The sequence below is a fragment of the Prunus avium genome, chromosome 1 (genome assembly GCF_965620075.1).
Source record: "Prunus avium chromosome 1, drPruAviu1.hap1.1, whole genome shotgun sequence".
Taxonomy (NCBI): domain Eukaryota; kingdom Viridiplantae; phylum Streptophyta; class Magnoliopsida; order Rosales; family Rosaceae; genus Prunus; species Prunus avium.
The window spans coordinates 45,136,611-45,149,066 of NC_142284.1; the positions used below are offsets into that span (position 1 = coordinate 45,136,611).

At 35.8% G+C, this 12,456-nt stretch overlaps 3 protein-coding genes across 3 annotated transcripts; all 3 read right to left on the reverse strand.

Annotated features, from left to right (window-relative positions):
- Window positions 1–69: 69 nt before the first annotated feature.
- Window positions 70–2,717, reverse strand: LOC110762746 (purple acid phosphatase 8). Its single transcript, XM_021965427.2, has 7 exons — window positions 2,233–2,717; window positions 1,402–1,558; window positions 1,191–1,298; window positions 969–1,096; window positions 721–849; window positions 559–626; window positions 70–458 (listed from the first exon to the last, which is right to left on the reverse strand). Exons 1-7 carry the CDS (start codon window positions 2,419–2,421, stop codon window positions 143–145), a joined length of 1,095 nt encoding a protein of 364 aa, XP_021821119.1. The 5' UTR covers window positions 2,422–2,717; the 3' UTR covers window positions 70–142.
- A 1,479-nt stretch (window positions 2,718–4,196) lies between these two features.
- Window positions 4,197–6,230, reverse strand: LOC110762783 (purple acid phosphatase 17-like). The gene is made up of 7 exons (XM_021965468.2): window positions 5,895–6,230; window positions 5,631–5,787; window positions 5,429–5,536; window positions 5,125–5,249; window positions 4,895–5,023; window positions 4,727–4,794; window positions 4,197–4,624 (listed from the first exon to the last, which is right to left on the reverse strand). Exons 1-7 carry the CDS (start codon window positions 6,108–6,110, stop codon window positions 4,411–4,413), a joined length of 1,017 nt encoding a protein of 338 aa, XP_021821160.1. The 5' UTR covers window positions 6,111–6,230; the 3' UTR covers window positions 4,197–4,410.
- A 405-nt stretch (window positions 6,231–6,635) lies between these two features.
- ANN5 (annexin 5) lies at window positions 6,636–8,460 on the reverse strand. Its single transcript, XM_021965497.2, has 6 exons — window positions 8,329–8,460; window positions 8,062–8,207; window positions 7,765–7,983; window positions 7,453–7,668; window positions 7,265–7,354; window positions 6,636–7,153 (listed from the first exon to the last, which is right to left on the reverse strand). The coding sequence occupies exons 1-6, from the start codon at window positions 8,402–8,404 to the stop codon at window positions 6,950–6,952; spliced, it is 951 nt and encodes a 316-aa protein (XP_021821189.1). The 5' UTR covers window positions 8,405–8,460; the 3' UTR covers window positions 6,636–6,949.
- Between the last annotated feature and the right edge of the window lie 3,996 nt (window positions 8,461–12,456).

The window sequence follows — 12,456 nt, forward strand, 5'->3', positions numbered from 1 at the left end:
TTTTAGTTTTGTGGCCCTTTCAATTCAAAGATAATGACTTTCCGCAAAGAAGATGAATTAGCCGAGACGGAAAGACAAGAAAACTAGTTTCCATTAATCACATGCGTATAGCCCTGGCAAAGGCAATGGCATTTATGTTGCATTAATTAATAATTTGACAGGAATTAATCTTAAATATGACCAATGCAGGTGCATGTCGAGTCGACGCTCTCCTCCTCCTCCTCCTCCTCCTCCTCTGCATTACATGGATGGTAGGGTAAAGCTGGTTTGACGTGGCCCATTTATGCAAGACATTGCCAAAAATATCATAGAAGGCAATATCTACTTGGCTTTCAGTGATTTGCACTGACATGAAACCCTGCCCATCGTAATACAACTTCATTTCGCTTGGATTGTACCGGCTAACTTCACCTTTCCATGCCTTTGACCCACCACCACTTGTTACAAATTGAAGTGGGCTGCAAATATGTAAAATTATTGTTATTTTCCCACAAAAACAAAAGCAAAAATGCAGTGGCTAATAATAAATTATATAAAAGATTAATTGAATTCTAGTACCTGTCGGGACTACTTATATGTTCTAAGCAATGGTCGTGCCCATTCATGTAAAGATCAACATTGTTCTCCTGAAAGTTTAAGACATGCATGCATGATCATCGTTGATTAAAAACAAAAACAAAAAGGAAAAGGTGAGTGTGTTTTTAGTATGAAATGAAGTACCAGAAGAATTGGGAGAAGCTGTGTTACAAGCTCCTTTGTTTCACCATGATATCCAGCGCTTCTAATCGTGTGGTGGCCAATCACGATCTTCCACTTTGCAGTAGATTCTTTTAATGCTGAATCCAAATCCTTTGCCAAAACCAAAACCAAAACCAAAAGTATATTAATTCTAGCTAGTATTCTAATTAAATTAGTTTGGAAAATTTGGAAAGATGATTAAGCTAAATTTGAGGAGAAATGAAGTATACCTTGAGGAGATTTGATAAGTAATCATTTCGGGGAAATATGCCACTCCAGTCATAGACAGCCTCCTCTGGATGAGTGAAATATTTATCAACAAAGGGAGTTGTATCCACAAAGAAAAGCTCTGCAATTTCTGCCGATATAGAAAAATAACAATAATGTGATTAATAAAACTATTTCCTCTGTTTTAGAACATAAATATTTTGAGATGTACACTCTAGCCTTACCGGTATCAACTATGAAGGATCTCAAGCAAAGCCATTTGGGATCCAATTCTCTGAGAACAGGACTCAGTTGTGCTTCAACATCACCTCTATAATCATGATTACCCAGAACTGCAATATTACCAAAAACATTATTATATATATATATATTGCTTTTAAAACTAGTGTGGATTTAATTGTCCAAGAGTTTGAGGATTGGGATATGTATATGTACCATTGTACCATTGCTTTTGCAGGCTCGGTGCTGTGTAGATTTTGGTAAATGAGTCTTCAAAATTTGGATCGTCGATGCCCGTCAATCCATTATCGTAAAAATTATCCCCGGTGGATATTACAAAGTCAATATCCAACTTCTCTCCAATTATCCCCATCTAGAAATTTGAAGTATATATTTTCTGTTAATATTTACATAACTTCAAACCAAAAAACTAGTGATAGTATCTAAGTCAATGCCGTTTTTCACTGGGCAATTGACCCCGTTGGCGAAAAACTATACTATTATTTATGGTAAAGGTGAAATCTTTTTCTGGATGAAATTTGAAGTTGCAATTCACACCTACCAGTCCCAGATGATTGAAGTTTAGTAGCTGAACAACCCATTTGAAATAAAGCGTTATTTTCCAGAAACCAATAATTTCCATGTACATGTAGACTTAGCGCAAGAAAAAGAAATATGCGCTATGAACAGTACATACTCCAATAATACTATTGTATATAGTCAAATAAACACCCAATCCATACTTTGTGTTGTGTCAGAAGCTGATTGGATCCAAAGAAGACAAATAATGGTGTTCAGTTCAGACATAAAAAAGGTGTCCTAGTTGTTTGGAAATGGGCCATTCCTACATCATGCATGCACAGCAGCTATTTGACCAAGAATGGAACCATCTAGACTGGATAGATAGAGAGTATAAAGAATATAAACGGAATTATTCCCCAAACGGAGGAGCAAAAGAACAAAATAGATTAGAAGATTATTATGAAAATTAAAATTTGAGAAGAGGAGGAAAGGAAAACAATCAAGTGTTAGATGGGATGGAAGTACCTGAAGAGCAACTTGAGATTGATTGAAGGCTCCTCTTCTTCCCCAATCTCCAAGAACCAAAAAGCTAAGAGATCCATCGGCTTTGGGTGCGTGCAGGAATCGTGGTAGCTCTGCTGCATAAGACAAGCTGCACACAACTAGAACAGAGATCAAAACATTTGCAATAGTCATCGTGGTCTTGATTTCCATAGCTACCTTGGCTTAGCTAATTAAGAACGAGGGAAGAGTAGAGAAATGGGAAAAAAGAAGCTTAAAATGGTATTGAGGGTCTCTCCAAGGCAAAACCTGTCTTTTTATACAAACATATAGATTAAACAAACAGATATGGATGCGTATGATTTGGGCACTTATTGGATTGGATAGGGTGACAATAGTTTGCTTCGCAAGAAGAATACAATATTACATATATATCAAAAGGGCAAAATGGAATCGGTGACAACATGGCAAGGGCTAAGGCTAACAAAATGAATAATGGAGCATGGGGTACGCGAGGCCACACATGTCGTTTACGATTAATTATACACAAATCGACAAGAAATTTCTCCACTAATAACGCACTGTGCCAGGAGTAGTCACTCAACTGATGGAAAAACCGCCACCGAAAGAATACCTTTTATCACATGCATTTGTCTGTTCAGTAGTCACTACATATATAAAGTGTCATGGTTAGGTGCAGGCCTTTCATTTTAGTATTTTTAAATAGACTGCTTCAAACTACCACTCCGGTCCAGTTGTTACCTCTCTCAGAGTGCACATATATCTATATATATCATGGGGCCTTCTCCAATGCGAACTCTAAGATGCGAACTCGTTGCGAACTTTTGTTTTTAACCGTTGGATGGCTTGTGTGGCTTTATTTTCTTTCTTTTCGCTCTTCTTCCAACGGTTAAAAACAAAAGTTCGCAACGAGTTCACATCTTAGAGTTCGCATTGGAGAAGCCCCCTATATATCATATATATGGGTTTATTTTGGATTATTATATGAAAGTGAATTTAGTTTATTTGTTTATTTAGAAATTCTATGATTGCATTCATAATTCAGCTAAAAAAGCCACTAGCCACAAAATGCCAATACAAATTAACCACAAAGGGCCATTACAATAACAAAACGGTCTAACATCAAAATTAAGACAATCTGATGCGCCTTCACTAACGATCATTCATGATCGAAGAAACTCTAGTATAGACATCCCAACTAAGATTATAATTCAGAATAATCAAAAGGCATCTCAACTAAGATTATAACTCTTAGTTTCTTCGATTTCTAAGAAGATTATAACGATCATTCCACCGTGCTATTGGTGAAGCCAATTAAGGCCCACAAGGGTCACTTGACCCTTCTCAATATTTTGAAAACCTTATATTTATCTATGTTATCCAAGTTGTTTTATAACTATACTTACTGCTGACCATTCTCGTAAATGTAAATTGTCTACAATGAATATGAATATGATCTATTTTTGTTTGCATGTCTTCATATGTCATTTATATGTGTGCGCCATGGATTTTATTTGATTTTCTCATTTTATCTAAAATCAACTTTTGATACTCTTTTATTATTTTTAGGTTGCTAGAATTTAGGTTATGCTTACTAAGATATTAAATTTGTGATATTGAAATATAATCATTATAATGAATTCGTAAATATATTTTCTTATAAAAACTAAGTTTAATGTAATTATAAAGTTATTTAAAGTTGACCATCCTTGATAGAATTTGTAGCTCCGCCATTGCCCAACCAAATAAACAACCACATGTTCCATTATTCCATACCCAAGGTCCCCGACTCCCCGACACAGAATCATACCCGCTTAGCAAATGAATCAGAATGAATTATTACCTTTTTTATTTTATTTTTAAAGAACACATGCACTTGACAAAATCAATAACTATGAATATGAGGCTGCTGTTCTCTGGGGATCTAAGTAAAATCAAGGACTACTTGGAAATCATGTGGACCGATCAGAGAAGAATAAAATATTGTGTTATTAATACACATATATATAGCTAGAGAACCCGTATGTACACGAAGCCTAGAAATCAGTAATGATATGTACACAGAGTACGTATCCCCAACTACTAATTTAATTTACAAAACTGATCAACTAGCTGTGTTGTAATTTTCCTTTCCTGACATGTTGTTGGCCTCTCTGCCATGGGGAGGCGAGCACTTCATAATTACATGGTAGAGTGAAGCGGCTTAGACATCTTCCAGGTGTGCAAAAGCCTGCCTAAAACATCATAGAATGCAATCTTAGCATCCGATCCGGTCAGTTTCACAGACATGAAACCTTGGCCATCATAGAAGAACTTCATGGCTCGATTGTTATAACTCTTAACATCTCCTCTCCATGCTTTTGAACCTGCCCCGCTTGTTAAATACTGAATCGGACTGCAATTCATCAAGTAATTAAAATTGGCTTAGACCCATCATTAATATACAGACACATGTTTCCTTCAAGAAATTAATTAATTAGGGTTCTTGTTGTTCTACCTGTCGAGGCTACTAATGTGCTCCAAACAGTGGTCATGTCCATTCATGTACATATCAACATTGTGAGCCTGAAAGTCATCACAATAAAATCAAACCCTAATCATAATTTCATATATCTCCGGAGCCTTTTGATTAACGAATATATAATAATGATGGGCAAATTATTACCTTAAGTATTGGTAAGAGGAGACTTATGAGCTCCGGAGTGTCGCCGTGATGTCCAACACTTCTGATCGCATGGTGACCAACGACTATCTTCCACTTTGCAGTTGACTTGTTCAATGCCACTTTCAAATCCTTGTTACAGTGATCAACATAATCATCGTCAAAATTTTGTGATCTTGTTGTGTTTCATAAATAAATGAATAAAAACCAATGTAACAGGCAGTAGTAGTTACCTGCAGAAGGTTAGCGATGTAAGTCCCACGGGGAGACACTGCTCGCCAATCATAATTATGATCTTTGTCAACCAAGTATTTGTTCACAAATGGAGTGGTGTCCACGAAAAAGAACTCCGCAATTCCTACCAAAATTGTATGCAAAATTAAATAAGAACATATAATTTTGAAAGTAAAAATTCATTAAGATGGTTGATTTTCAGTGTTTTATTTATTTATATACAAGCGATATAAAGAAGGGGGATTCAAACACAAAACCTTGAGCTACAAGCAAAATATAAATAAATAAAAAAAGTGATTTTACCTGTATTAAGAATAAAGGATCTCTGGCAAAGCCATCGGCTATCAATCTTTCGGAGGGCAGGGCTTAATTGTGCCTCAGTATCACCCCTATAGTCATGGTTTCCTAAAACTGCACAAATACGATCGATATATGCATAAATCCTTAATTGATACAAATGTGATAAAATTACAGAGAATGAGGGGGATTTTGTTAATAAACTTACCACTATACCACTGTTTTTGCAAGCTAGTAGCTGTGTAAATGTCCTTAAAGGACTCCAAAAATGCTGGATCGTTTACATCCCTTAATCCATCGCCGTAGAAATTATCTCCGGTGGATACAACAAAATCTATATCTAATTGCTCTCCAATCCTTCCCATCTGTCTTGCATGTCAATAGATATAATTAATTAGTCGTAAAAACAACAGAAACAGAGGGAAAAAGGTAAATTAGTCCCAAATGTTATAAAAGTGAATTAATCAAGGACCTGTAAAGCAACTGCGGATTGGTTATAGAACCCTCTTCTGCCCCAATCTCCAACCACCAAAAAGCTAAGCGACCCATCATCTTTTGTTGCGTGTTGAAACCTCTGAAGCTCTGCAAAGCCGGAAACGACCAAAGAAATGCAAAACACCAACACCAGATGAAGGCGTGAAGCTACGTTTTTTTCATAAAGGCAAGCCATGGCTGAGTTGCTAACCATGGCTTTTCTAGGAGACTGAGGTTAATTAGGATATAATAAATAAGAGACAGTTTCAAAAGGGGAGGGAAATTAAGAGCAGGAAGGTATATATGGATTAAATGAAGAGAAATACTAGGGAAAGATAATTATGTCAGATATGCAAAATTTAATCAAGTAATGGGATTGTATTTAAAGCTGCCGTTCACCACTATCATGATCACTAAGTTTGGGGTGGCTCCTTGTTTGGTTAGGTGCATAACAAATATAATGTGGCTTGCCACTTTTCAAGGAATTCAACTATTTGAGGGAGCAAATGATTGACAATCGTTTAGGTTCAAATTTTGGAATATACATATCCATCGCTAGTAAATATATATATGCTATGCCTAATTATTTAACTTGCTAAACCGATCGAGAAGGCTAACCATAGCAGAAAACTACTGCATAATTAGGCAGGAAGCCTTCTATTTGTCGCATTGGTTTAGGACTATGTGCTAGATGTCCCAAAGGTAAAAATGGAAAGGGAAAAAACAGGGGAGAGGGGTAGCCCATGTAGACTGGTTAATTTCATCACAAACATATGATGATTATAATTTTCATGTACATATTATTACACGAGTTTGAACCTAAACCACACCTGCAAAACAAAATTCAGAGCTCTAGTCTATACATTCAAGTATGACCAGCCAGGCAGGAGACAGTCTGCATTTCAAGCTGATTAAGAAACAACTTGCAGCTTAGGCCATAGCTTTTGACCTTGTTTAACATCCACCGATCAAGCTTTGTCTAATTAATTTCAAGCCTCTTAGATTGCTTAAAAGAGAGAATTTGAAGCCTGATACTTGGCAGAGTGATTTTGGCTAAGGGTTGGTGCCTAAAAGAGAGAGAAGAAAGGCCTTGTAATGTCCAGAGGTATCTGATTGAACTGCATCATGCAATGATTTTCCATATTGATTCCGATATTCTGCCTTTATGTACTGCATATCAATCTCAGTCCTTGTCACGATTACCCTTATCAGTGTTGGGTCATCCGTACCCAAACCCTTCATTGCCTTGTGTAAAACCTGCAATTAACGAATTCCAGATTATAATAAATCAATATAATGTTAAACTAATCTTCTTCTTTCCTTTCCTCCAACCTTACCAAAGTCTAATTAATTTAAGACAGTAAGTACCCTTGCAAAATACTTGCCAGGATGGTCAGCACACTGCAAAATTGTCAAAAGTGCATTAAAAAAATACCCAGATGTTTCCTTGGTTACTGCCTGCAATAGAAGTGATCACAGAGTTAAGTAGATTTAGTTTAGGCAAATGATATATATATATAGGTTGAAGAAGAGACAGAACTCAGAGTCAGAGGTACCTTTTCCAATGAATGACCGTACAAACTTTGGTAAGAAGCGCCAACAGCAACCAAATGTGCCCTGCTTCTTTCACTGAAAATTTGGATGAAAACCTTCTCATCCGTTCCCAATTTCTTCTCCCCTGCCTTATAGAGAGCTTCTGCATCCTTCTGCACCATCGCTTGATCATATTCTGGACCTTCGTACCGTGGCACACTAATGTATGCTACCAGCAACTTTACAACACATGCGGCAATGTTTCAATTTTTTTTGGTTTTTTTTATAGAAGTAATATACTGAAATATTTGGTAAACAAAATATTGTAAAGTGACCTTTTTGTGATCTCCAGAGGATAATTTAGTAGCAAGGTCATCCACAAGGTCGACGTCAAAGTTGGAGAAATAGATTTGTTTGAATTGTCGCATCTGGGAAGGAGTTCGAGAACATATGACTTCAGTGGCAGCTTTGAGATCAACATCTCCCTCCAAAGCATGCCGTACGATGTTCGCGTCCCGCGTTGCCGGATCAGGAATCCACATTATCACTGCTCTCTGCATGCACATCATCAAATTATTAAGCCATGATCATGAAATTATGGTTGATTATACTCGATGAATATAATTAGTTACCTTGAGTTGTCCACTAAGCTCGGAGGACAAACGCTTGTTGAGGTCTTCGGAGTAGGTGGCGTGGTATTCTTTTTGGATGGCAGCACGCTGTGTTGCATTTCTGTGCCCTAGAATATTGATCACTGCTGCCGTGTCGCATCCAAATCCTTGTCATGAATTCATCAGTTTATTAGTTTACCAAAAGCAATGGCATTCCCAAATTAAAGAAGAACAATATATACGTTACATGCATAGAGAGGGAAAAAAGAAACAGAAAAGAACGATCACCTTTGAAGGCACGGTAGAGATGGAGAGCATCATCACGGGCCGAAGGTGGCATCGGTGGTATAATCACAGATGCCATTCTTTCTTCTTTCTGTTTATGATCTTAACTAATTAAGTATTGATTATTAGTTAATTGAATGCATTATAGGGGAAGTAATGTTAGATCATGTACGTACGTAGCTCAGTTGAAATATGAAATATACAGAAGAAACTTGTTTTTCAACTGAATTCACAACTCAAAACTTGTCCATGTCTTAGGCAGAAAAAAGAGGAAACTTGTCCATGTGTAATGTATAACTTTCTCCTCAAATCTCCTTAACTTACCAAACGCACCCATTGACCTTTTCCCTTTATATATCTACATTATATTAAAGAATAAGTGGTGATTTTCCCACTCCAATTTTATCCACTTACCTTTTCCCTTTTTTTTCTTTCTTTCTTTCACTCTCCCTTGGACCAAATCTGATATCGATATATTTTTAATATGCATAATTAGCCCATTCAGACTTCAAGCGCTGAGGGCTTACATTAGCCCATTCTGCTCTATCCAGCCAGGATAAATTAATAAACTTACATTTTTAAACACTAGTTGCAATTATATTTTTGTGGGCTGAACAAAACTAATCCATTTGTTTCGTAGAAATTGACATGGCAGCGGAAAGTATTTGACAGGACATGAAGACGTTTAGCACGATCCATCTCATCTCATCAGCCCTAAATTAAGTTGAAAACAAAAAATAAATATATGGATGACTGGTGACTAGACTAGAGTGTGGATTCATTTTGGGTTCTTGATCAGGAATAATAAGGACTCGTCTACCATTAATTTCCTTTTTAAAAAAGAAACTAAACAACAGTGACGTGCTTTTTTCTGGAAAAATAAAGAAATCAAGGTCAAATCTACAGTTGATAAACAGATATATACATAGACCGACGAAAGGAACTGTTACTATTCAATTTGGTTACCCGTGCAGGAACAATTTTCTGGGCGTTTTAAATATTTTTTTAACCCCCTGGTTTGACCTACTGTTTGACAAGGAAAAATGAACCAATATGTCACTTGCATTGTTTTTCTTTTCATCCTTGTAATGAACAGTAATAGCGTATGAAAAACCTGATCACCGATTCCGTGGAAGTTAACTTGAATGAATTTAGTATGATTAAAAGTCACAATCAGAAAACAAACTCGAGCTTTATAATAATTGAGTTGCAGCCAATTAACGATGATGAAAACCAAAGGGATAAAGTGTGACAAATAAGTGGTCCTCTGCCCTCCACTGTTATCTGTAATATGCATCACCAATTTTGCTTTTAGCTTTTAGAAAGTGAATTAACTTAATTATAATTAGTATAGCCAAGATTCAAGGGTAGCTAACCGACACTACATCATCACTTAAGTTACAATCCTTTGCTTAATAGGGACCAATAATCTTCAGTCTGCGGCATTCTTTTTTAATTTGCAAGGTCTTTTACTTCCCCCTTGCAAGTTGCAAAAGTTGCAAGCATTCTTTAAGATATTAAATTTGACCATCACTACTTCATGAACATGTTTGTTAAATTGGATCTTAATCTTCTTTCTTGTTAATCTTAATATATTTATATACATACTTTGTGCACTAATCGCGCAACTAATCTTTATATGCCGTCTATCCAATACCATGCGCATTGCGTCTTTGAATGAATCACATATTAAATATCTTGTTTTCAGTAATTAGTACACGTAATTTATTATGGACTGTCTGTCCTGCAAATTCAGAAACCAACCAACTGTTTGATTGGATTCCTCTAACCCAGTTGATGCCTTAAGATGTTTAGGTAGGCCTATATATAGAATATGTCGGCGCCAACAGTCAAATTGACATGGATTGAATTAAGCAATCGGATCTGACCCGCATCATTTTCAGTTTTGTTGCATTGCATATGCATTTTTAAATTTTGGAAAAAGATCCATGAGCACAACGTGCATCGTTGTATCAACTAGCTCGTGACCTTCACCTTGTTCCGGGACGACACGCTTTTATTGCCACAACAACCCAGTAAGCTGCAGACGATAGTGATACAGTGATGTGATTGCCAAAATAACATGTGTCAAATTCACCATCCCACATGGAAGGGGCAGCTACTAGCTATATATAAAATAGTTTTGCCTTAGTCAATAGGCCAATTTAAGGAGGGAAACTCTCATATAATGGGGATAACATTTTTTGTTATTTTCAGATAATAACACAATGACACGTGATAACTTTTTCTCATGTTATTGTGTTAATATTGGCCGTGAATAGCGAAACAGTGTTATTCCCGTGACAAATAAGTTTTCTTGCAATTTAAAGATTAGGAAATTAATAAAATATTTAATTCGGTTTCCAAGGATTTTTTTTAAATTATAAAAAGGCGATATAATTTTATTATATTAATGGGAATAACAATACAAAGGACATATATGGTAAATGGAGTCATCTCAATAATAATATGGCAGCCACGGGTAAGCTGAAATGATCGGGAGAGAATCACTCTCAAAACTAACATTTTAATAACCCCTCTCAACCGCCATAATTTTCCCAAATCTAGTCCAACGACATTAAAAACAAAAACTAGCCGCTAACCAGCCTGACTCTCCTAGTGAGACTAAGAACATCCAGCAAACTCAACTAAGTTTCTGGAATCATAATAGAAAAAAACATAAAACTCATAGAGTTTCTAGACTTCAGAACAAACTAAAACAACACATGCAAAATGAAAACCAACAACCACTAATCTTTCTTCACGACTTGATATAGAGAGCGTCACCTAGTTATCCAAGGCCTCAACGCACTAATGAGCAGTGGATCTACCATGACCAAGCTGCAACACCTTAAAGAGCAACCTCGCAAGATGAGGCACAACCAAAATCAGCCCATATATGAGACAATAGATTTGCCTAAGTCGAAGAACACCGAAGATTCGACGAGATCCAGAGGAAAACCTCTCAGATCTAACGCTTTCTCCCTTTTTTTTTTTCTTCTCTCTCTCATTAATTTCAAATTACATTTATTTTTAGTTTCCAAGGAAGTTTTAAATTGAAAAACTCAAGGCCTGTTTGGTATCCTACTTGGATCTAATTTTTAAATTCAAAAATATTTTTTCAGTCTAAAGCCCATAATTCGCGTTTGGTAAGGCCAAACTAAAAAACAACTTAAAAAATGCCTAATTTTAAAAATATAAAAGTGAAGTTTTACAGCTCTCTCTCTCTCCTTTTCTTTTGTTAATTTCAATTAGGGTTTATGATTTTATGATTTTAATTTCAATTATTTTTTAATCTTAAAAATAATTTGGAGTTCAATGCCAAACAAGTTTTTTGTCAATATTTAAAAACTCATGCTTCAAAAAAAAAAAAATCATAATTTTTGAATTCATTTTTAATAGTAGAATCCTCGGATACCCTAGTAATATTCTAGTCGAGGCACGCATGTAATTTGCAAATTTTAATTTCAAACTGAGATGTAGCTCAGCTAAGCTAAAAGCCTGCATCAGAGAGATTAACTTGGATCAGGCCGACCGCGACTTGCTTGTTGTTCCCCAAATGCCCAAATCTCTCACCATCAATATATCATAACAATTATTAGGACCTATGCTAATAATTAAATTTTTTATCATTAGGAGATCGTATTAATTAATACGAAGTCGCGAATCTACAAGAACACAAACAAAAACAAATTTAAAATATAGGGTCTATTTTAATTTGCTAAAAAGATGACAGTTTCATTGGTAACGTCGGGCTCCCCATCCAAATCAGAAATTGGATTGGTTCCTGTGGCTGTCGTTTGAGCCTATCAAAACCCTGCAATTTGTATGTATGGTGGTGGGTAAATTAAACTAATTAATATTGTTTGAGTACGATAGTTTAATGACTATATAAATAGTGCTGTTTGTTAGTGTTGAAAATATATAAACTCTGATTTGATTGGCGGTTTTGAAAATGGATTATTATTATTTTCCGGATGAATGAAAATTTGGAATCTTGTAACAAGTTGCAGTGTGATCGCTGGAAAGTATAGTATATATATAATTGGAAACCTTTCAATTTCAAGGTTAGGTTTTGATACTATTCCATGGTCATGTAGCCTTGAATTATAAAATGATATCCATTACACG

Coding starts and splice junctions, on each gene's coding strand:
- LOC110762746 (XM_021965427.2), bottom strand. CDS start 2,421: ATGGAAATCAAGACCACGATGACTATTGCAAATGTTTTGATCTCTGTT. Junction 850..968: donor ACTTATCAAATCTCCTCAAG/GTATACTTCATT, acceptor GTTTTGGCAAAG/GATTTGGATTCAGCATTAAA. Junction 627..720: donor AGCTTCTCCCAATTCTTCTG/GTACTTCATTTC, acceptor TTAAACTTTCAG/GAGAACAATGTTGATCTTTA.
- LOC110762783 (XM_021965468.2), bottom strand. CDS start 6,110: ATGGTTAGCAACTCAGCCATGGCTTGCCTTTATGAAAAAAACGTAGCT. Junction 5,788..5,894: donor AATCCGCAGTTGCTTTACAG/GTCCTTGATTAA, acceptor CATGCAAGACAG/ATGGGAAGGATTGGAGAGCA. Junction 5,250..5,428: donor ATCCTTTATTCTTAATACAG/GTAAAATCACTT, acceptor CAATTTTGGTAG/GAATTGCGGAGTTCTTTTTC.
- ANN5 (XM_021965497.2), bottom strand. CDS start 8,404: ATGGCATCTGTGATTATACCACCGATGCCACCTTCGGCCCGTGATGAT. Junction 7,355..7,452: donor ACGGTCATTCATTGGAAAAG/GTACCTCTGACT, acceptor CTTCTATTGCAG/GCAGTAACCAAGGAAACATC. Junction 7,154..7,264: donor CTGGCAAGTATTTTGCAAGG/GTACTTACTGTC, acceptor CGTTAATTGCAG/GTTTTACACAAGGCAATGAA.